This window comes from Python bivittatus, unplaced genomic scaffold, assembly GCF_059951505.1.
Source record: "Python bivittatus isolate LINGU-HERP-01145 unplaced genomic scaffold, Pbiv_v1 ctg000590_np1212, whole genome shotgun sequence".
NCBI lineage: Eukaryota > Metazoa > Chordata > Lepidosauria > Squamata > Pythonidae > Python > Python bivittatus.
In genome coordinates, this window is record NW_028277086.1 from 23,826,106 (window position 1) to 23,850,890 (window position 24,785).

The 24,785-nt window shown below is 42.1% G+C and overlaps 1 protein-coding gene across 1 annotated transcript; it reads left to right on the forward strand.

Moving 5' to 3' along the window:
* The first annotated feature begins 18,512 nt into the window (after nucleotides 1-18,512).
* On the forward strand, nucleotides 18,513-24,583 carry LOC148214761 (GSK-3-binding protein-like). The gene has a single exon (XM_088149117.1). The coding sequence runs from the start codon at nucleotides 22,232-22,234 to the stop codon at nucleotides 22,916-22,918; it is 687 nt and encodes a 228-aa protein (XP_088005243.1). The 5' UTR covers nucleotides 18,513-22,231; the 3' UTR covers nucleotides 22,919-24,583.
* Nucleotides 24,584-24,785: the final 202 nt, after the last annotated feature.

The window sequence follows — 24,785 nt, forward strand, 5'->3', positions numbered from 1 at the left end:
TCAGAGTGCAGGAGCACAGACAGGAGCAGTTATCTCTGTGCCCAGGGTGATGTGACCCTTTTGTGGGTATTTATAGAGATCTGCGGGGGGGGGGGTGTGTGGGAGGGGCTGGGTTACTGAGTGGCTGCTTGTTTTGGTGTCAGAATCTGTGTGTATCTTCCTGGGGATTAGGCAGGGTTTTCTCTTCTATTGAATTGTTAATGAGGGGCTGCTGGGGGTGATTAGCAAGTTCATTGTGTGAACTGTTCACATGTCTTGGTGGTTGAGCTGAGTTTGTTGACCTTTTGCAGGCTGTATTTTTCAGGATTGGTAGCCAGGTTTTGTTGATTTTTAGACTCTCCTCTTTTTTATTGAAACTGTGCTGGTGTTTGTGAATCTCAATGGCTTCCCGGTATAGCCTGGTATAGTGGCTGTTGGTGTTGTCCAGTATCTCTGTGTTTTCAAATAGGATTTTGTGTCCAGTGTGCTTGAGAGCATGTTCAGCTACTGCAGATTTTTCTGGTTGCTGTAGTCTGCAGTGTCTTTCATGTTCTTTTATCCTGGTATGGATGCTGTGTTTGTGGTCCCGATGTATACTTGCCCACAACTGCATGGTATGCGGTATACTCCTGCGGCGGTGAGGGGATCCCTTTTGTCTTTTGCTGATTTTAGCACTTCTTGTACTTTTCTGGTGGGTCTGAAGATTGTTTGGAAATTGTGTTTTTCCATCAGTTTTCCCATGCGGTCTGTGACCCCTTTGATATAGGGCAGAAATATAGCACAGAGAGAACTGCTCCTGTCTGTGCTCCTGCACTCTGAAGATGCCGGTCACAGATGCTGGTGAAACGTTAGGGAACAAAACTTCCAGAACACGGCCACCCAGCCCGGAAGACCCACACCAGCCATCGATTTACATATTCTTTATTTTGAAGGTAACATATAGCCCTTGTAACTATTGACAGTTCATAGTCCTTTCCTCTATGAATTTATCTAACCCTAATCTTTTAAGTTAGTAAAATTGGTCATCATCACACATTAATTGCAGACAAATTCTATAGCTTAACTATCCACTGTGAGAAGAACTTCTTTCCATTCAAGACTGTGTTGCAATATTCTCATGCCAGAGGGAAAAAGCTTGCTTTCTCTGTACAATACATAATGTTATGCACCTTCATTGTAGCTCTTCTTCCTTGCCTTCCTTCCAAGCTAAATTTTTTCCAAACGTAATAGCATTTTCTCAAAGGGGAATTGCTTCAAGCCAAAATTTAGGTGCCCTTTTCTGTATATTTTCCAATTCTACAGTTACCTTCTCGGGTTTTTAGATTCAGTGATCTATATATACAGTATTTAGTGTTCCATATGTGATAGTAATTAAAAGCATTTTAATGTATTTTAACTCACTTTCTAATAACTCCCCGCATGGGTGTTGACTTCTTTGTAACGGCTGCACTCTGGTTTAACATGTTAATTAAGATAATTAAAGAAGTTGGGGATTCGTTTAGTTTCTTGCTTCTACTGATCCACACTTTTTAATTTGCATCTTCCAAGTCATATGAGAAGCCTATATTATAAGGTTAGTCAGTCTGTGGAACTCTAGATGTTGCTGAACTACAGCGTTCGACGTGGGCCATGGTACAGAAAACTGGGAGCTGTAGTTCAGCAACATCTGAAGAATCACTGGTTCAATATCCCTGCATTATTCCATTAGAAAATGTAGTTTGAACTGGTACAAAATCAACAGAATTCATGGACATTTGTAACTTATGGCTAAAGTGATTCAATTGACTTTTAAAATGGTCTAGTCCAACTTTCTCTAATCTGGGTGTTTGTCAAGTTCATCAAGGCAGGCAAACTTAGGCAACAAGAACCACTTCAATTTCTGTAAAGATCTTTACTGCTAGCACGGTATTGTAACAGAATCTTGAACACCTGTCGAAACTATCCAGCTGAAATTATACCTATCCCTATTAAGGCGGAGTCACTCCGAGTCTCTTTCTTGCACTGCTCCCCTCCCCTGGGCTGAGTTCTCTTTTGCAGTAGTCCTGTTTCCTCTTCTGCTTTCTCAGATTCTGTTAGATATTCCATCACAGTGTCATCTAGATGAATGGACATCAAATCCCAGATTTCTCAGCAGTGGCCACGGCTGGTGAATTCTGGAGAGTTAGAAATGTATACATCTAGAAAGCACCAAGAATTCCTGCTTTTCCCTTCAAATGATATGTACTGTGGGGTTAGATCTTCAGAGCACCAGTTGCAATCAGCTATTCCATGTGGTCCCAACATCTTTTATTGCTTAGTCCTATCCTTGAGGCTCTTAATGGAAATCAGTATGTTTTCATGTTACCTTTTTCTTGAGTATTAACGAACTAGCCATTTTCAGGAAGTCAGAAGAATGTCCATAAAAATAATATATTCTTAGAAGCTGTTTCAGTCCAGCTTCCTGGGGAGTGTAATGGCAGTAAACAAAGAAGACCAGATGCTTCCTCAAATCCTCCAAATGTGAAGGAGGAAATATGCAACTAACACTGCATAACCATCTAAAAATTTCTACCCTCAGCATCATGGCCAAAAGAGACAGAGTTAGGGTGCCTCTTTTAGAAGTTAGAAGCAGGCAAAGCAAAACAAACAGATTCGATTCACTGGACTTTGATAATTTAATTAGTCATTAAATCTTAAAAGGAAAGATACAGGATCTAATATGTTTACACTAAGTAATCTACACTGGTAGCTTTAATCCTACAATTTGATATGTGGGATTAATTTAGCTTTAATTGGTAATATGTGAGTGATGGTTTGCTTATCTTTAAGGTTCTTAGTTCCATGTTACTACTCTGAACTGGGACTCCAGCAAAACTTTGCAGGGTATATTTGCTTCCTAACCAAAGTGCTCCAAAATCAGCTCCACGTCCATGCAATTTTATGGTAACATCTGTATACAGCAACTGAGTCCATTTATTTCTGAACTGAATTGGCTTCTTACTGTTATTAGTTGATTAGTTGAATGGGCGAGCTCATCTGTCACCATGGTGTGAAGTATCATCAGTTTGCTGATGATACCCAATTATATATCTCTGCCCCTGGTGAATTAAGTGATGCTCTGAATGTCTTATCCCAGTGCCTGGAGGCTGCGAGGGTCTGGATGGGGAAAAACAGGCTTCAACTGAACCCTGGCAAGACTGAGTGTCTTTGGGTTTTGGGACCTTCTGGTGCTAGGGCTATGCCATCTTTGGTACTGAATGGGGTTGTACTGCCCAGACAGACCCTCTGGGCAGTCTGGGCAGTGCAACCTGGGGGTCTTCCTGGGCTCACAACTCCTGCTCAAAGAGCAGGTGGCAGTCGTGGCTAGGAGGGCCTTTGCACAGCTTCGTGTTGTGTGCTAGTTGCACCCATTCCTAGATCAGAGGGACCTAATCACTGTCACTCATGCCCTGGTCACCTCCCGTTTGGATTTCTGTAATGCGCTTTACATGGGGCTGCCATTGAAGAGTATCTGGAAGCTTCAGCTGGTGCAAAATGGAGCAGCGTGGGCAGTTATGTGTGCCCCTAGGGCGGTACATGTTATACCTCTGCTCTGTGAGCTGCACTGGTTGCCAGTTTGCTTCCAGGTCCAATTCAAGGTGCTGGTTTTGACCTTTAAAGCCCTTTGTGGCATGAGGCCAGGTTACCTGAGGGACCGCCTCTCCTCGATTACATCTGCCCATCTCATCAGGTCTGGCAGAGAAGGCATGCTGCGGGTCCCGTCTGCCAGAGAATTACATTTGGCGGGTCCCAGGAGGTGGGCCTTCTCTGCCATGGTGCCCGCCTTGTGGAATCTCCTCCCCCTGGAAGTGAGATTAGCTCCATCCCTCTTAACATTCTGTAAGTCCCTCAACACTGGGCTACGTGATCAGGCCTGGGGCTCCCAGGGGACCAGGGAGATTTTGCGATGGCTCCCTTATTAATTTTATCCCCTCCTGTTTTGTGTGTTTTTACAGTTTTTTTTATGCGTAATTGGTTTTATGTATTTATTCTTTTTAATTGTTGTACACTACCCAGAGTCACTTTGTGTGAGATGGGCGGCTATATAAATATGATAAACAAATAAATAAAAATTAACCATGCCTGTAATCTTAGGCTGCTTGTATATATTGTAATTTTTGCAGACTCGTTGGGATTAGTTCTGGAAGTTTCAGTAAAGCAAGCAGCTGAAAACCCTACTCCTTTAAAAAAAAAATAATAGAATTTTACAATACAACAGAAGTATAAAAAATGAAAAGAAAAATAAGAAAAAAAAATTAGAAAAAAGAAAAGAAGTGAAAAAAAAGAAAGAAAACATAAGATTTTGATTTCCGCCCTTCTTTCTATCGAGTAATTGCCATCTTACTCTCTCCCCTCCCTCTTTAACCCTTTCTAATCCCCAAATCCATAAATTATCAGTTCTGTCTTTTTGTCTTTCATCAAAAAGTCCATATAAGGCTTCTTATAAAACCTTACTCCTGATTCTAGTGACTTTGGTCTGATTAGCAGAAAAGACATAATTTTCAACTCAGTTGTGATACATCCAGACCAGTGCTGAAAGTGATTTCCCAATAACGGAATTAAACTCAGCAGAGCTTGAGGGTGGCTGGTTTTCCCGTTGGGGGGAACTCTTGCTTCACCCTGCCAGGTCCTGGGCTCCTGCCCTCCCCTCTTCCCTTAGACATTTAGCCAGTTGCACAGCTGTTTAAATACAGCCCAAGGACAGGGCCTTTGCAGCTCCACCTCACTGCAGTTGCTCAGAGGGCAATGCTCACTAGAGAAACGAACATTTGCTAAGTGGTGAGAGTTGGAGAACATGTGATTCTTAGTGTTCATCTGGAAGGCACATTCACAAGAGTTTCATATTTTCAGTTCAACATCAGTGAAAATGATCACTGTTCACTTTCAAACTGCTTTGGGGAGTGTGGAAATTGATCCAAAATGGTACCCTGAGTATCAATTTGCCCACAGACGCCCTCTTTGGCATCTTGCCCCATTTGACTTTGAAAAAAAAAAGATGTCTGGCAAGCTTCCATCCCCCCCAAAATAGTTCCAGTATAATCTTTATCTGCAAGAGTGCCTCATAAGCCCCACTGACATTCTTAGAAAAATGGGTAGGGTTTTTGCGAAATGGAAGCTGGAGTGGCAGGGTACCAGCTGGATGGCTGGAGGGAGTGGCAAAGAGCAGTCTCACTCAATTTGTGTGCTTTGTGACAGGCCACACTCATTTTGTGAAGCCCCCCCCCGGTCCTACCAACCCTTTTTCCAAACCAATTCCATTATAGTTTAGCCAGTTGTGTGAACTCAATAATTGAATTACTGTTTTAAGTTGGCCAAAATCCCTGTTGATTATGAAAACCTTCTTGAATACTGCTCCCATTTTAGAATAAAAAATAATCCCATTTTTCTATCGATAGCCAAGGAACTACGGCTGCTTACAACTATTGTCTGACATCTTATTTATTATGTTCATCCTTCCTTTCCTCAAAATTGCTCAGGGTAGCATCCCATTTCACTCATCACAAATCTGTCAAGTAGGTTAGGAAGAAGGATCTGGGAACAGCCCAAGATAGTCAGTGAATTAAATCTCTGAGCAACAGGTCCTCTGATCCTTATCCAGTTCTCTGTCCCCTGATGTTCTCTAGACTGACTCCACAAAGTTTCCTGGCCTGGAAAGCTTTTACTACAAAGAATGGTAACTCTAAATGTTTATGCAAACTATGAGGAAGTGGAAAAATCAGCCATAAGGATTCTGTGAAATAAGTACAGTGGAGAAAGGAAAAACCCTCAAGGATCCATTTTAACTTGGCAGCCAATCAGCTATCGAAGCCAGGATCATCTTACATATAAGCAGAGAAATGGCATCTCTTCTCACAATGACCTAATGAGAAATGAATGTGTACTGGCCTGGCTTTGCATAGTATATGTTGTCCTTGCTAATTTAAGCAGGATAAACAACAGGAACAGCATTAATACATTTCTGGAGGACAAGCATAAGCTGCACTGGTGTCTTCAAAAGAGGAAAACAGATCTGAATGCCTGACACTGTGAGATTTGAGAAGGATCGATGGATAATATGAGGAATCAGGCTTAACAGGGACCTTTTTAAAAAAAGAAAGAAAGAAAGAAAAAGATCTTTCAAGTATTGAGCTTCTTCAGGAGTGCATTTATAGAAACAGTGAACGGTGCACCTGAAATCCTGGCTGCTGTTAGATTATGGGCAAGGAGGAGGGCTACTACTATGGAAACAACAAACATAAAAGAGGACAGCATGAGTGGGGAGGCACAGGAGAGCTATAAATGGAAGATGATTGCGCCTAGAGATGCAGGACGATTCTATGAATCAGAGGGGTCAGTTGTACAGGGCAGGCTGTCTCTGAAAGGACTTAGCCTTTCACAACATGCTAAGCTTACAGCATGTTAAATAATTTCATCATTATTTAATAAACCACAATTGTCTGGATTCACACAACTTGCTATTATAAACTATGGTTTACAAATCATAATGGCTGCTTTTATTTAACACACGAAGGCAATACTGAACAAGCCACATTAAAGTTTCGAGAGTGTTGAGTGAACTGAGATCTAGACAGCAGAAGAAAATGCTTCAGAAATGGCCTGTATAATACTTTTCTCATAGCACTGTAAGAAATAGGATATAAGTAGGTTTGTTGTTTTTACAGAAACTTAAGAGATAAATGAATATGGAAAATTGTTTATGGCATAATAGTTACAGCTTTGGCCAAGCAGAAACAAAAAAACCTAATCTTACATTCAAGAAAAATTGGGAAAAACAGAAAAAGGGAAGAAGGTAAATGGCTGCAACAGGATGCAGCTAGCTTAACCACAAACTGCAGGTATTTACAGGAACACAGTAGCCTTTAAGATGACACGTAAGTAGAAGTACCAAATATGGACAATTGTAAATAGGGGTAAGGGGGCTTTGGAGTAGAGTAATGGGAGATGCAAACTAAGGCGGGACTTCCGGAAATTGTATTAGGCGTATCGGATATCTTGTAAACTCCCTAGTACCTGACCAATGGGGAACCGGAGGAGAGCTTTTCACATCTGTGATAAGGAGTATAAGGAAGACCAATTGCTAAGATCTGGGTCCACCTCATTGCTAATGTGCGTACACCCGTTTTTGCAAAAATAAATACTTTGCTGCTTCTGAAGACCTGAGTTGGGTTTTATTGATAACAGCATTAAAATAAAATAAAGTAAAGTAAAATACAATACAATACTTTTCTAACAACACTGATGTAGCAATCAACTTTAAATTTATGTACACTACCTTGAGCAGTACCTATTAGACAACAGGGTAGAAAAGCTTTAACCACATATAACTATAAATCTGAAGAAATCGCTTCTGCTAAGATGGCAAAATAGAATGATAAATATTTAACATTCCAAAAAGGTAATATGAAAATAGACATGCATTACTTAAGAAGGAGATGCTATTTCTTGATCCATAATATGTACATTTAAATTGATATAGCTCTGTTGAAACGGGTGCATTTCTAAAAGCACTCTAGACCCAGATACAGAAACCAATTTCCAAGTAAGCACATATGAGACCGAGCTGTAAGTCTGCAAATCTGTGCACATTTAAGTTGAGAGCAAGGCTGTGTTCTACACTACAAACTTCTTGACCACATTGTAGTGAATTCAGCCTCTGTGACTTCTTTATGATTCAATATGTTGTGCAAAGCTGGGAAACTGGGCTAAAGGACTAAACTTATGTAGTTAGGATGGCTGGGTGAAAGATAAAGAGAGGATGGGAAGGCAAGAAACAAAATACTAAATAGAGGAAAGCCTTACAAGAAGAACTTTAAGGACATTTCTACATAGCCACCATTTTCACCCCGAACCCTCCCACCTGTATACATAGCAACCCACAACAATCTTCACTATTGCAATTCTCCCAATGCCATGAACTGCTCAGATGTTTACTAGAGGTCCCCCAACTTGCAGAATAGGGATGTGCAAAATGGATCACTAATCAGTATCCTGTCCCCCCCCCCCCCCGATTTTGAAAGGACAGGCAAAAAGATTCCCCAGTCGACACTTCAATGGAAAGGCAGGAGAACTGCGGAACCAGGAGGCAGCCTGGGAGTTTCTGCTCGTGGGAAAACATCTGCCTCCAAGCACCTGTACTTCTGCTGCAGAACAGCCTTTGCAGCTCTTCTGCTTGCACTGCTGCAGAGCCAGAAATTAACTAGCTTTGTTCCCAGAGGCAAAGATGCAGGCACAGAGTTGATCCAGGAGTGGCACAAAGGCTAATGAGGAGAGAACTGAAGGGGGGATGAAGGAAAAGGAGAAGAACCTATGAAAAGAAAGAAAGGAAATTATTTAAAAGGACAAAATCTGGGGGAAAGGAAACCCCAAATTACTTTTCCAAATTGCAGCAATGATTACAGGATGAGTCCCAGCACAGAATAAACATTGGAATTTAAAACCAGTTTTCCTTGAGTCTAGGAGCATCTGTAGGGAGTGCGTGTGTGTTTCTAAAAAGTCAAGATGGTGCCCATGACTGTCCAAAGTAATACACATAAAAAGCATGATTCCATGATCCACCGTGTTTTGGTTTCCCATGACCAAGCAACATGCTAGTATGTGCTACTTGACTGGTCCTTGCTTCATTCTCATAACAGTATACAATATTTAAGCCATTGTTTACCTCTCATTCATTATTTAGACAGATGTTTGGTTTGGTTTGGTTTGGATGTAGTAAAAGAGTGATTCAGACCCAGTTATGCATGTCTTGTTTTAATAAGCCTAGCCCTTTGGGATGTGAGAGAATGACTGCTGGGAAGGAGGGAGAAAAGTATTAATCAGTTAATGTTGCACACCAAATAGAGCACAGCCCATTGAGTAAGATAGCCTTCTGAATGTCCTCTTTTTAGAAAGTTCAGATGTAGTAATTCCTGTAAGCTGTAGCAACAAGGAAGCCTGCAGAGTTTACCCAATATGATTCTTGCGTTTTCTGATGTTTCTTCTACAGAAGGATGAGAACAAAATTATCTGAATGAAAATAGCCCAAGAGGCATTAATTACTAAATTAATCAGCCAGTGAAGAATTGCAGACATTAGTCAATGCTTTATGAGTGCCATAATAGGGGATTATCATTTGCTATAACTATCAACTGTAGGCTGGTTCTTTTTGTTGTATAAACTGACCTCTTCTTTTATGAATTCCTGGTCTGTAGGTAAAGGACCATACACATCTAGGTTGCCAATGTACATATATTGCCTAGCTACATATATTCTCCCTTGTTAAATTGCCTTTGTTACTGATGTCAGTCTTTTCCCTCCCAGCTTAGCTTTTCTACCAACTGAATTAGAACAGCATTAATAAGCAAAGATGGTGACATGTGAAGTGAACACATAAGGAGCAAACACCCTGTTCTGTTACTTAAGCAACTTAGCAACTTGTTCACAATGACAGTTTAACCTAGTGAATATCCAAATTACTATTTGATATTTTGTTTCTGACTGTAATTTATGAAAGGTACATAGGAAGCTGATTTAAATGGGGTCTGGTCAGTACATCATCTATCTTACTACTAATAGTTCTTTCTAGCAGAGGCCTTACAAGATTTTGGGAGGAAACAGAGGCGGGGGGTGGGAGAGAAATTTATTCTGTACCTCCAATAGTTGGCTGTGTTCATACCTCCCATTAGCCTAAAATGTGGTTAGTAAATTTATAGCTCAGTGTGTTGTGCAAATCCAGAACAGCATTTCCCTGGAGATGCAGCTCCCACTCTCCTTGGTTTCTGAAAGTCCTTTAAGGGTGGCTGTGGAGCCCTTGCTGAGTTTTATTGAATTTTGGGAACTATTGTTTTGGTCCAGGCAGTCATGTGGTTTTTAGTTGTGTTTTTAATATATGTATTAGACTTATGGTATGCTGCCCAGAGTCTTGTTGGAGTTGAGCAGCCTTAACGCATCTAATAAAATAAATAAAATGAATAAAAATGAATAGAATAAATAAATAAAATTAATTCAGTAAATTCATAGATTTTACTGGGCTGGTATATTGTGTGAATAGAACTTTTTTATTCTTTCCAACCAATGGAATGTTGGAAAGAAAATACAGAAAAAGGGGACGAGGACTCTGTCTATCAGCAAGGTAACTCTCTGGAAACAGAGCAGAATGGGACCAAGTTCAGGGTAGCAGAAGTCAACAGAAAGACTGAGCTCAAAAATGGTAGGATTCAGCCAGGACTGGGAAAAAATGCCTGAAAAAATTATCTCAATGAAAGAGGCAACAGGGCACCTGCGACTCCTCCATTCTAAGACTCCCTCTGTGTGACCTACAGCAGTGCTGTTTTAAAGCATGGGAAAGAATTCCAGGAACCATGACCTGCGTGCTTTCCCTAGTTTCTATTTTAAGGCAACTAGAGTGAACGTACTTAATCTTTTGATTGGTAGGCATATCTGGAATATTGAGAGCATGATTGGACATCCTCATAAAATGACTATCGGAGATGGGTTTTTTTACAGAATAACTGTCCTTACGAGTTTTGTGCTCAGTCATAAAATTCACACTTATTAAAAGGCCAACTGGTATTCCTTGCTTCTTCCTGCAGCTTCAAAACACTACCTAGCACCCTAGCTTGCCTTTGTGTGCAGATGGGTATACTTCCAAATACAAGTGGTTGTGGCCATCCACTCATCTTATTTTCTAGGGATGGCTATGATCCCTATGTGGAAACTATAGGCATTCTTGGGAATATGTTGTACCGGAGATTGGCAGTTTGCATTACATCTAATTTTTAAAAATAAAATTTGTATACTCACACCATCACCTATCTCTGAAACAGAGGAATGTTTTGAAATGTATCTTCTAAAAAGGAGCTTATACAGTTGTTGTTGTTACATTTTGGTATCTTAGTGTTCTTCCAAGAAGCTGTTAGCATATTTCAATATCCTCTCACCTCTATTTTATCTTTGCCAAATTCTAATGTGACAGACTAGGCTTCAAGGAAGACGACTGATCCAGGAGCATTCAGTAAATCTTTAGGGCTTCCTCCACTGGAAGGAATATGTAGTATATTTGACCCCTATGGGGAGGTTGAAGGTCCTTCACACATGAGATGAGAGGGGTGGGGGCCTGAAAATGGTATTTTCCCATGCTGGTCCCATGTTGTGGAACAGCCTTCACTTAGATGTTCAGTAGTACTTTCAGGAGGACTTGAATATTTATATGTTGAGAACAGGAAAAAGAGGTATTTTCTCCTCTTTCTATGAAGAAATGAGGAAGGTGTATTTGTTAACTTGCAGAGCACTGGGTACATTCAGTGACACAGGAGGCATAGTGTGTGTTCCTTGGCCAGTATTGTCTGTGCTGAGCTTTGCCTAGTTTGGGCTAAACAATGATAGGTGAAAATGTTCTCTGCAGGCTCCAGACTTCCAAGCCAATGGCCAACACCACAATGAAAGGGTTTTCAACCTGCAAAAGGCAGAATACAATGGAGGGATTGATGGTAGGTTATCAAATGATTTCAGGATTATTTGTTGGTAAGAAAATGTTGGTAGCCTGGTAGAACCATGACTGAATGAGATTTATGCTGTAAAATAGAGACTAGCCTAGAGCCATTCAGTGAAGTTCATGGTTGAGTGAGAATCTAAACCTGGGCTACAGCCTGTAGTGCTATATTTGTCTTAGCATATTGAAAGTTTGTTGGAGGTAATACTTTGGTGTAAATAGGAAAACTTTTTATGAATATGGATTAGAAACACATTTCTCCCCAAGGAATTGGTGCTCTTCATAGCATTTTTCTTTATTGCACCTCCTTGGTGGAAAAGATTTAAGCTGTTAAACTTTTGCCTGACATACAATTGTTAAAGGCACTTGAGCCTTATCTGAAAAGAAAAGTGGCATGCTTAGTCAAATGGATTCAACTGCTGCTTTTTATATCTATTTTTTCAATTATATCTTTATTTTAAATACACATCACATAAAATTCCAAGCCACAACATAGATTACTTTAACTTAATATGATATGTAAACACAGCCATTATATTTTAGCTTTATATACAAACTAGGGTGAATCATTTTTTAAAAAATCTTGGCTGAGTATCCATGCACTCAGTGCTTCCCCTCTTTTCCCCTTTACTCATGCACCAAAAAAGAATTTTTCATTAATTCACGGAGGATTGTATTTACAGTATTTAAGAGTAAAGGCAATATATAGTTGCCTTATTGTTAAAAAATGGGCTTTAGTATACACATAGTTGTCCTGAGACACAAACAAAGGAAGTTTATTTCAGCTCCAGGCAGAACATCTTGTAACCTACATACAACAAAAGACACATGCTGTGAATCATCACTGTGAACTTGTTTATTGATTGTTGCTTTCATAAATCTATTATCATTAAGCTGGCTTAACAGATCGTCAAGGGAAACATTTGAGAATCATTTCCCGCTGACTGAAGCTGGCATCTTCTCTGAAGAGTTGGAATTCTCAAAGACAAAACACAGAAATGCATATATGCATATTAAACAGCAATACATTTAATACTCTTTAGTAAAAATGTTGTTCATTCCTTTGTAATGTGAAAGGGGTCCATATGTTGAAAGCAGCCAGAGAATCGTAGCAAAGGTCCCACCCCACAGATCCTAAACTTTCTCAGTCCCTGCTACTTTTAACAATCAATTCTGAAACTGAGTTTGTACATACAGGATGCAATGATCTGCACATTTCACATCCAAACATGGCTAGTGGAACCATGACTTATTGATAAACCACAACTGACTGAATGTATACAACACACTAAGCCAAAACCAAAGAAGTCATGTCACAGCTTAATATCTGAACTTAGGCTAGGGCTCCATTTGTACAATCTAAGTCACAGGAAAAGGTTAACAAGGATGCAGACACTGCCATCTTATCATTCTCCCCATTGCTCATAGCTTGCTAACTAGAGGTAAAAGCTTACCCGAGTTTTGGCATTTTGTATGGATCCAGAGCAGGTGCTGCTTTGAATATGTGGAAACCAGAATTTGAAACTAAGACTTGTATATTACAATTCTAATTTTTCACAAATCCAAAATGACAACCCCCCTAGCTCTAGACCAGGGTTCTCCAGAGTGGCCAATACTAACTCCCAAGAATTGATGGGACTATCCAACAGGTTGATGTCATTGTTACTATTATTATTTGTAGTACTATTAGTCAAAGTAGCATTTATTAAATTATTTTCATTTAATAAATGTTTGGGGATCAATGAACAATCTGAAACTTCATGGTCAATGAGTTGAAGAGTTTGGGGACCCCTGATCTAGACCAACCCAAGATGCTAAACTTTACGTAAAGTCTAGAACTCTTTCAGCAGTGGGAGCAAGTTGATAGTGTGTGTGTCTTAGGTACCTATTTCCTGTGGCTGACCGTGTATGGGTGCAGCCAAAGTGAATAGAAACACAAAGGATGGCCTGATACAAGAGGAGGCAGAGCCTTTTGCATCATTTACTGTGGAAAGTGAATTTCAGTTTGTTTATCTGGTCAGGTTAAATTCTGTTTTCTACATAATTCTGTTCTTTCACCTTGCTTCTTCCCATCCCTGTTTCTGGGTGGGCCTCCAACTGATTGATTACAGGTTGAGAAACAAGGAGAGTAGGGCTTGAGAACCAAATGATGTTAAAAGCAGGGAAACACCCAGAGAGAATAAATCTAAAAAGTGGGCTAAATATACAAGAGCAGTGTTGATTTGTTTTTACAACAATTCATAATTTAGGTTACAGCTAAGTTACATATATCTGTGCACACACACACACAATATGTTACAATTAATAAAAAGAAAGTACACCGAAGATAATAGTAAATATAGCTTTACCGCCATGGAAAAAATGAATCTGACCATCCTCAATGCATAGTATGCCATTCAGTCCATAGCTGTGATGTCATGAGACACAGTTGCCTTGAACGAATCCGTATAGCAAACCACAAACCACAGGTCTTTGGAAGACAAACCTAAGGAATCTCTTGGTGCTACTTCAAAATTTGAAACACATGAAGTGGGAGTTTTTCATCAAGCATCAGCCAAAGTAGTAGAAGCATCTTACAAACTGTCACTGCTCATTGCTACAGCTGAAAAGTGTGTGATACGGAAGAGACTCTTCTGAAGCGTTGCTGTTAGGTGCAAAAGCAAGAAAAAAAGTATTGGAAATTTTGCTGACAATTCTGACACATCACGTTGATGACATACCGCACAGTAGTGGAAAATCTTAATGGATGGAGGCATTTTTCTTTTTTTCACACTTCAGTGTGAGAGTAACACAAATGTAACAGAATGGTGTCAGTTGCTTGTCTAGGTTTGATACATTAACAATAACACTGTGAAAATAAAACTTACTGACAGAATCTATGATCACATCAAGGGCTTTCAGTGGACTTTCATAGGAAAAAGTGATCGGTGTATACACAGATAATGCTGCAACCAAGCTTGGCTCTTGGTCTGTATTGGTTACATGGGGGGGCGGCGGGGGGGGGGAACCAGTCAGTCAATTCACACAAGCATTTGTCTGCTAGAATATTCCTCAATGATACATGTGGTCCAAACTGCAATATTGTGAAGAACACCACTTCAAATATGAAACTTTTTGCAGCTCTTTGCATGGAGTTGGGAGCAGGTCATAAAACACTTTTGTTTCACAGAAATATGATGGCTTTCCAAAGGCAACAGGTTTTCAAGGTAATTCAACATGAAATACATACTATAATACACCATTAAAACTTAAGCAGAAAAAAATCCACTTTGGAAACATCAAGCACAAGCTGAGACCCCTAACATTTTGTTATTTTGTTTTCATCACTTGTTGAAAATCAGAGTTACCATGAACATTGTCAAGAGGATGTGAACAACCAAGTTATTTACCTGGACTATCTTGCAGATGAATTCATCTGCTATTTTTGCAGACAACTTTTCTGGCAAGCTTACTCATAAATTAGTATGCAATCTCTTTAACACTGATATCATAATTTGAATGTGAAAAATAATTTTAAAAATTCAGACTTGGAGGAATTTTGGATAAAATATTTTTAAATTTACTCAAAAGTTAGGGAAGAAGCGGTAGGTATCATTTCTATGTTTTTTCCCACATAACTCTGTGAAGCAGCTTTTTAACTTCACTCGCAATGAAAATGAAACAAAGGAATGTACTGGTTGTCAAAAACAATGCTGCACTGTGCACTTTATTCTTTCGAAAGCTAGGTTGTCCCAACTTGTGAAGAAAATAATATCCTTTACATTAAATCTGGTTTATTTCTTATATGTGGGATGGGTGGCCATATAGAATAAATAAATAAATAATCTAAAATGTTAAATTATGTTTTCATTAAAACTTTGTTAGAGGAAAAGCTGCTTATTTAAAATTTAAAATAAAACATGATATGTTGTGATTGTTGCTAATTTTAAACATGGATTGAAATAATGGTTAAAAGAAGGATGGGTTAAATGAGAGGTGAGGAGATACTGTATAAGGGTTTCTAAAAGATGAAAATAAGAACATGATGCCAGAAAGTCTGGGAGCCCTTGTAATATATAATGAGACATGTTTTCAGGGGTCCTTCTGATGTTCAAAGGGGGCAAAAAGAGAATCAGCTTCCTTTGGCAAAACATCCTGTTCTGAGTCACTGCATCAGGGCAATGCAGTCAGAGATTCTGGATTTACACATCATGCTAAGATATGATTTTTTGTTGAAAATGTATAATAAGCCCTTTCATTGGTGGGATAGTTCAACTAGCAATTAACCAAGATGTTATCCAACTTCCTAAAGTTTCTTAAATGAAGCACCCGTATAGAACAAAACACAGCTGGATAAGAACTTTCTTCTTAATGCCATTTCTCATATAGATAATAAATATAGTTTGAAATATTGAAACTGTGTTTGACGAGAAATGAGATTAAGAATACTGTGTTTAGATTTTGTACCTATGCGGTTGGTGAGTTCTTTGTTGTCACTTAGCAACCTTAAGTGCTTTGGCAATCTGGATGTTTAAGGAAATAAATGATTGCAAGCTCTTTGTTTCATATGTATTCTGGTAAATTCCATCCTGCTTCCTTTCTTAGTCCACGTATAATAAACTTGCAGATTGAAAGAAAACCGGGAACACAGCGCCTAAAACAGCATTACTTTGTACAACCGCATCAAGTAAATCAGCCTTTCTGACCCTGATGACCTACTGAGGTTTTGAATTTTCACTTCCATAACTTTATTTATTTATTTGTTTGTTTGTTCAATTGATATAGCTGCCCATCTCAGACCAGTGACTCTGGGTGGCTAACAACAATAAAAACAGTCAACATTTAAAACAGTACAAAAAATTAAATACAATATAAATGCAGCCAAGAGATCTTAAAAAACCGTCGGTGTCAACACAACCATGAAACGGGGCCCTTCACATGCTCAGGGCCCCATGAATGTCCACTCATTATTAGAGCCAAGAACCCAGCCTAGGGAAGAAGGCAGAACTTTTCTTTATTCCTCCCTGATTCCAGTTATTAACATTCTAGTGAGGAGAAGCACTAAGCTTTTTAATATACTTCCAAAGAATAAATAGGTTGGAACATTGATCAAATATTATCTTTGATAACAAATTGGATATATAACAACATTTATAATATTGTATTCGCTGGAAAGGAAAGTGACCTGGATTTCAGATGACTCACTCTGCACCACCAGAAGAGACTTGTCTACTCCCATTGCCGTATTCTCAGCAAATATAAATTAACCCACCTCTTTTAAAATTAGTCCACATCCAAAGCATAGCTGGACCGGTCTGTTAGATGAGGAGACTGGCTTGTTTTGAGAACCTGGTGGTCTCTTTTTTTTTTTCAATACATTTGAAACCACAGCAAAGCTGGTCTTTTGGTTTGTAGGACTGGAGCTTGTGGACACTGGCAGGGGGATCCATGGGGGATGTAAGAACCGTGGTACTCAGTTCCCAACGAAAGCAACTCTCACTGTAACCAATGCTGGTTCAAAGAAAAGTTCATTTATTGGAAAGCAGTTAACAGCTCTAAAGCATAGCTGGAACTGAGTCTTGCGCGCGTCAAAACTTAGTTTTACCTCACTCCCGTTTCACCCGCGCTTCAGTCTTGGAATCTCTCTTGTGCATGTCGAAGATGTGCTCAGGTTCTCACCTGAGTACGGCCTTGGGCATTCCTGAGACCGAGATAACAGCTCATCTGTGCCTAACAATTCACATTCCCATCCTTCCCCCCCTCCCTCCCTCTCTCCCTCCCTCTCTCCCTCCCTCTCTCTCTCTCTCTCTGTAATGGCAGAAACGAAGCAAGCAAATTAGCAGTACAAGTGATTGATTGTGAGGATTCTGACAGGGGAGTCAAAAAAGTCAAGATGGCAGTTGTGGTTGCAGAATCAAAGCCATACCCCTTTTTTATGTATGAACATAATTTTATGGATGGGTTCAATCGTGCAGTTGTGGTTGTCATCTTGACTCTTTTGACCCCCAGTCTCCACACACACTCCTGTGCTATGGAAGGAGCTCTTACCTCATGCAGCCTCCTTGCTCTTGGGCTCAAGGAAGTTAAGAACTCCATTTCAAGGCAGTTGCTGGTCTCCTTCTGAACAAAAGGGGGAAGCAGGCAAAACTCTTGTCAATTTTATTGTTGCTCTTTTTTTCCTGGGCTACTTGTACACAAGGATGAGTTGCAACAATCTACATCTTACGTTACTTGGCAATAATTTTTTTTTTAATTTCTTTTTATATTATATATGTGTGTCCTGAACAGATTCTTATGTTCGTCCCTTTTTGCCAAGCATCCATATCTATATATAAAATGAATTTACCTGTGATGATGTAACACCTTTGCTAATTCTGATAATTCAGGCTGTACCAATAGAGGCCAATATGTGTAGCTCAGGGTTGAACTGTGGAGTCCTTGAGGTTCTCTGAGCTTGGCTCTTTTCTGGCAAACGTTTCATTACCCGGCTAGGTAACATCTTCAGTGCTAAGATGGGATGGGGTTTGCTCTCTATTTATATATTGTGGCATGCTTTGCCAGTGCTGGTGGGGGTAACAAACACTATGTAGGACAGACAGGCAGAAGACTGGGAGAGCACATCCACAAGCACCAACTAGCAGTCAGAAGACATGATGAAAACTCCTTAATCTCACAACACATGGACAGACTTAACCATAGTTTTAACTTGGACACTGTCAGCATTTTAGACCAAGCTAAATCCAAAAATGCAAGCGAATTCTTGGAAGCCTGGTATTCAGACAAGGCAGCCATCAACAGGCACATAGAAATAAACAGCATCTACATATTATTCAAAAGAGACAAAAGACCAGAAGATTGCTTCACCAGCAATCATCACCCAGATAAGCAAAGGTTACCACCAGGCACACAATCAAGCAGCATACATATGCTAATCAAAGAACTACCAGAGGAGCAAAACAGAATCCCCCCCCCCCAGCACTGGCAAAGCATGCCACTGTATATAAATAGAGAGCAAAGCCCATCCCATTTTAGCACTGAAGATGTTACCTAGCCGGGTAATGAAATGTTTGCAAGAAAAGAACCAAGTTCAGAGAACCCCAAGGACTCCACAATTCAGGCTGTATTCTTAAAAGAAATATATAAATTATACACATACACGCACACCAATGCACTACTGGATAGGAAGACAGCTTGTGCATATAGAAGGAAGATATGTCATAATCGAATGAAAAGCTGGGAATTGTTTGGCAACTGAAATATAAATAACATAAAGATGGAAGTCTGGAACCGCTGCCATAAAAGGAACTGTAAACATGTCAGGACAACCTTGAAGGACATTCTATACTAGACCATCAAGAAAAGAAAAAATGTAAATATGACCTCTGAATTTACACAATGGAAGAGAACACTTCTGAGGAGTGGAGCCCTAGCCTGTGTAAACAGATAAGTTCATCATATTTCTCCCACTATATGGGACAAAGCAGGGTAAGACGACCAGACTTTTCTTATTTTCACTGCACAGCTCACTAAGAGTACTCTGGAATATTGCTGGAGAGAGAAACACACCTCCCTCTTTCAGTGCTTGGTTTGTTATCTCTACACAAATTGCCTAGGCTTCCCCACAATTTATTGAATAAACTGCAATTGGTTGAGTTTACACAACATTCAGTTAAAGAACAACAACAAAATATTATGGCTTAGTAGGCCCTGAAGCCTCTCTTAAACTTGCTGATACAGTATAGTTTTACTGGCTGCATTGTGGGAACGGTTGCTCTTAGAAGGAGAAAGAACAGGCTACTGAATGGTTAGCCTCTTCATTTTCTTTTGCTCCAAAGGCTGCAGAGAAAAGGTCTGAAACTGAGATGCAGACATGCATCATGATTTACTTGACCTGTATCAGCGTTTCATGATATAGGCTAGATTCCATAAGTTCTTTAAATAAATCACTCCAGATCATACTATTTGTTTTGTTTGAGTTTAATGTGATGTGAGACCGAGCCATTATGAGCAATAATTCATAATTTATGGCATAGTGCCTTGTTTACATCCAGCTTATTGTGGCTTATTCACTAAAATATGGCTTAGCATGAGATCTGAACTCAGACATACTGAAACGTGGAACAGGGCAAGTAAAATGCTCCTACAATAGTAACATGTTTGTTCAACAAGTTAGCCTGTGGTTTACTTGCCCATGGTTTATTGAATAACCTCAGTTGCTTGGATTTGAAGAGTACATGGCTGTGTTGGGAAAACATGCTAAATCACACATGCCAGTTAACAAAACTTTATCTTAACATGTTGTATGTATTCAGGTACAGATTTCCAGGCAAGATAAATATATACTGGGAACTGGTTCCTATACATTTGCTACAGGTAGAAAAGTGAAAGAGAAGCGTTCTGAGCTTTGCTCGAGTGGTACTAGTTTGTTATGGAAGTGATATATGAGAATACAAAGGTGTCAAAAGCCTTGGAATTATTGCTGTCTTCTTTTTCTATTTCTTCTCATTCACTTGTGGCTGAACCTCCTATTTCCTAATTCCAGTTTATGCTTCTTACGAACCTTTTCAGACTCACCTTTAACTGAGAAATGTATTTGAGGACCAGGGTTTTTATTTTGATGCTGTGTTTGCATACAATAGAGCCACTGTTGTGATCCGCTTTAAGATGATATTGTGACCCAATAATGCTGCCTTGTCCAAACTGGTTGGAATTATGCTAAAAATGCTGCTGTTAGCAGGTTGGCTACCAGTCAGCTTTCACCTTCAAAGGCAGCCCCATGTAGAATGTGTTACCTGAGATGAGGACAGGAATCACTGTTGCTAGGTTGCCTCAGTCAAAATTGGCACACTAGGCATTCCGCCCTGGTCATGCCCTTTCCCTGCTGCTCCATCAGGAGCTCTGAATCCAGAAGGACTCCCAAATCACACACCTGCTCTTCAAAGTGAAAGCTGCAGCCAGAATTAAGCCAGACTGATGCTGACAAGCAGCAACACTATAATGCAAGGAATTAATCTGAGTTCACTTTAACTCCTCCAGGTCCTTATAGCCTCCAGGCTCCAGACCAGGACTTCCAGCTGCACTGTTGGTCTGACAATACAGCTGATGGTGCCTTACCTCAAACTAATGGATGCCATTTTACTTTGTCAACCCAAGTCCAGCAGACTCCATCTGATGCAGCTTTCTGATCATCTGTCTTTTGCTCTGTTCTTCCTTCCACCCTCCATCATACCCTTTTCCAACCAGCATATAATATCTCCCATTCCTTTACAACAACCAGGCACCCAACTGTATACTTCCTACCATCTCCCACCTGGGTGACTTTTCACTAATCACTGTCTTAGCCCAACCTACTTAACAGGGTTACCGTTGGAGAAAAACAGAAGTTGTACCACACTTAGAAATAAGCAGATTCTAAATAAAAATACTACTACATGACTACCACCTACCTGAACTTTTCCTCATTATAAAAAATAAAATCTAAAAGCCTGTGTGTTCACATTTGAATTCTTTTGAAAAAGGAGGAGCACTTGAGCAACTTAATTTTTTGGCATTGTTTAGGATTTCCCAGACCTTTTTCTTTTAATGTTTAATTACGTAAAACAATATATACCTGTTACCAGTTTAAAAAAACCAAATGAACACAAAAAAACAGATGATACAGCAAATTTGTTCTTTATGGTTTCAGAGCACAGGGCCAAAGCAACCTGTTCCAATAGGAACAAAGACAATTTCAACTTGACATTAAGATGATGAAACAGTTGTGAATTCGACTGCGTGGGAAGGTCCTACAGATAACCACTACTATCTACAAAGAAGAGATCAACAGTTTTTGAGATCAATGGCCCATTCACAGCCTGTGCGGCCTTTATTTCCCATAATTCCTACCATGAAGCTTTGTCCTGTGGCATTATGGGGAATGAAAAAAAAAAAAAAGAAACCCGCTGGCACGGATGCTTTAGCGTAAGTATTACTGCCAAATAAGCCAACTGGAAAGCATTTTTGCTAAGTCCCCCTCCTCCCACTGGCTTAGTTGTAATTCAAACCTTCTGCGCATTTACTTGGGAGTAAAAACCCAGTGGAATGAATTGGGCTTATTCCAGGGCAAATATGCCAGAAACGAGCCGGCCCTCTCTCCTGCTTTGGATTGTATCTTTTGTAAAGATTTATATGTGTATGTGTATACGGTAAACCGTAAATCGTGTGTGTGGGTACACCCACACGCATATATGTAAATCGTGTGTGTCTGTGCGCGCGCGAGTGTGTGTAAAGATACGATATAAACACACACACACAAATACGTACGTGTATGTGTCCCGCCCACGCTCCCCGGCCGCCGACGTTGAAATAGCAGGCGAGTCCACTGGCACACAGACTCTCACACACAGGGGAGGAGAACAAGGTGTAGAGGAAGAAGCAGTTTTAACTAACCGGCTTTTTCACATTTTTCCTCACGCTTCCACCCGCGAAGGCTATTCGCCGTGCCGCGGAGGCCTCCGGACGGGGAAGCAGCCGCGGCCCTTGGGCGATGTGAACCCTCGCCTTGGCTGCCCCCCTCTCTCGGTCGGGGCGGTTGGATGCGCCCGGCGCGCGTCATCCATTGTTTACAAACCAACCGCAGCAGCAACAACAGCGTTGGAGCAGCCAGGAGCCGGCGGCCGGGCAGGCAGGCAGGCAGGCGCTGGGCTCCCTCGGCAGTTGCGAGCGCCGTCGCTGCGGTGGCCCCAGGAGCGGCGGCGCGCGCCAGGCGGAGGGGAAGGCAGGCGGGAGAGCAGCGACCAGCCGGCGGCGATGCCTTGCCGGCGGCCGGGCGGAGAGCGCTTCCTGTTCCTGGAGCGCGCCGCCGTCTCTCTGCAGAGCGGTCCCGGGACGGCCGGCAGCGGCTCGAAAGAAGTGGACGCCTTGGTGGCCAAGCTGGGCGAGGTGCTGCAGCTGAGCGCCCAGCACCGGGCGCCGGCGGCCCCCCGCCTCCTCCCCGGGCACCAAGGCCGGGACCGAGCGGCTCCCTACTCCTCCCCGAGGGCTCTCGGCTTCTTAGCCTCGCTGCACCATCGCCACCCTGCGCCCCACCCGCGCCAGTCGCCGTCCCTGCTGCTGTGGCCGCCGCCGCCGCCCACCGCGGACCAGAAGGGCAGCCCGCGGGTCTCCAAGCAGCTCTGCGGCCGGGGCTGGCTGCGGAGCTCCGCCCGGGGTGGGCGGAAGCAGCCCCGTCGCCACCACCGCTATCGCTCGCTGCTGCCCGCGGGCGACGACGAGGACGGCGACCCTCACCGCCTTCTGCAGCAGCTCATCCTCTCCGGGAACCTCATCAAGGAGGCGGTGCGGAGGCTGCAGCTGGCGGCCTCGACGGCGGCCGAGGCTGCCGCCACGGGCTCCCCGGACTCCGTTTCCTCTGCCGGGAGCTGCTGCCGCTGCAGTAGCGGCAAAGGAGACGCGGGCGCAGCATTCGCCGTCGCCTCTCTGCAAGCCCTGCCTTAACCCGCCGGGACGCAGCCTGGCCCTGGGGTCGCCGCCCCGCTTCTCCTCCGCCGAGCTACGGGAGGGCGCCGTGGGGAAGAGACTTCGCCCCTTCGGCCTCCCAGATCCGTTACGCGCGAAGAGGGACGCCGAGGCGCTGGCGACCGGGCGCGACTGCGGAGCCCGAGACGGATCATTGAAGCTACGCCGGATACTTGAAGCAGACCCTCGCGGTTTTTGCCGGGACTTTCAGCGATGGTTCTCGGTCGCTTTTTCTTGACTGCGGAGCCGCTTGACGGGCTGCTGCTGTTTCTCTTTCGGGGAAACAAAAAACAGAGGTGCTACTGCAGCCCCGGACGGCTGCTCTCCAGCCTCCCGCCCAGCCGTTGACCTGTCCCCGTCCCGTCCCCCCGATGATCCGGATCTGCCTTCCGTGCTGGAGTTTGCGCCTGCCACCGGGGCGCCGACGCCCTACCTCTCTCGCTCTTGGTTCTCCGGGTGGAAGCGCAAAGAAGGGACCATCCCGCGTGGCATTGTCTAGCGTGACATCCTCGCGCGCGCGCCTGGGTGCGCGGGTGGGGTGGGAGGGCATGGGCTGTTGAATAGTAAAGACCTGGCCGCGTATGATGGGGAGGGGAGGGGAGAGGAGGGGTGGGCGCCGTAGACGCTGCTGGGTACAAATATAATCCGGTTGGAAAACCATGCCCTTCCCTTCTCCATCTTTCTCGCCAAGGTCACCCCTTTTCTCCCCCCACCCCGTGTTTTGGTGTCTTGCTGTGTTCCCCAGGCAGGTGGCCATGGTACTGTAATCCTATCCCTGCTTGTTTTGACTGGGCTGTGGGCAAACCCTGGGTGTTTTGTAACGGCTGGGAGTCTCCTGAGGACGAACACGTTGGTCCAAGCTTCCCTCTCTCTCCCCCCTCCTTCTTTCCAAAAGCTCCTCCTCTCCCCACAAGCTGGGTTTCTCAGAAAGGGGGTCATATTACAGCAGGCTTTCTAGGAAAACTGCCCCAGTAACTGTCCCTGGGGTGGGGGGAGTGGGGGAGAGGTTCTCCATGCAGAAGAAAGCCCAGAGGTTTGCTTGTTGGTTCCTGTATTTCAAGGCAAGTCAGTATGCCCCCAAAGAAGGAAATAAAGATTTGCCCCTGTTTCTGATTAGCCGAAGAGGAAAATTCCATTTCTGAAGACCCCTGCCTGCACCCTCCCCTCTGCAATTTCTCTTCCTTTGGGGCATTCATAGTTGTTGTTTTTAAAACTAGAAATACAATCTCTGTCCTGAATCTATATGAAGCCATTTTTTTAAAAAAAATGTGAATCTAAAAGCTGGAAAGCAGCTGGCTTCAACTGAACATCGTCAGAGGTTGTGGATGAAGAGGAACTCTGTTCACAGAAGGTAGCTAATCACAAGCTTTTTAAAATAAAAACAATAAAATGTATATGTATATGTATATGCGTGCATGCACACATACACTCTGGTTTAATCAGCAGAAGCAGCTGTTGGCAGGTATGTGTGTATAAGTGCTTTTATGCATATATATATATATATATATATATATATATATATATATATATAAACGTACATATGTACACTTCGTAACGGAGTGTTGGTTGTGTTCCTGGTTTTCAGGGGTTGTCTTTAATGTGTCTCTATTGAATAAACATGGTAGACTTTATATATTAAAAATGGAGTCTTCTGTGTCCTTTGTCCTGAAATGGTTTACGATGTCTCCTTAATGTGCCTAAGCAATTATTTTGCCTATTGCTGAGAAGGCTGGTTGGTTGGTTGGCTGGCTTTTTTTTTAGCACAACTAGTAGAGTGTGGAGTGGAAAGATCTGGTTAGAATTTCTGCACTACGCGAGTCAATTCCTTTGTTTCCTGCCAACACTA

Bases quoted from the DNA above. Each gene is read 5' to 3' on its own strand.
- LOC148214761 (XM_088149117.1), top strand. From the start codon at position 22,232: ATGCCTTGCCGGCGGCCGGGCGGAGAGCGCTTCCTGTTCCTGGAGCGC.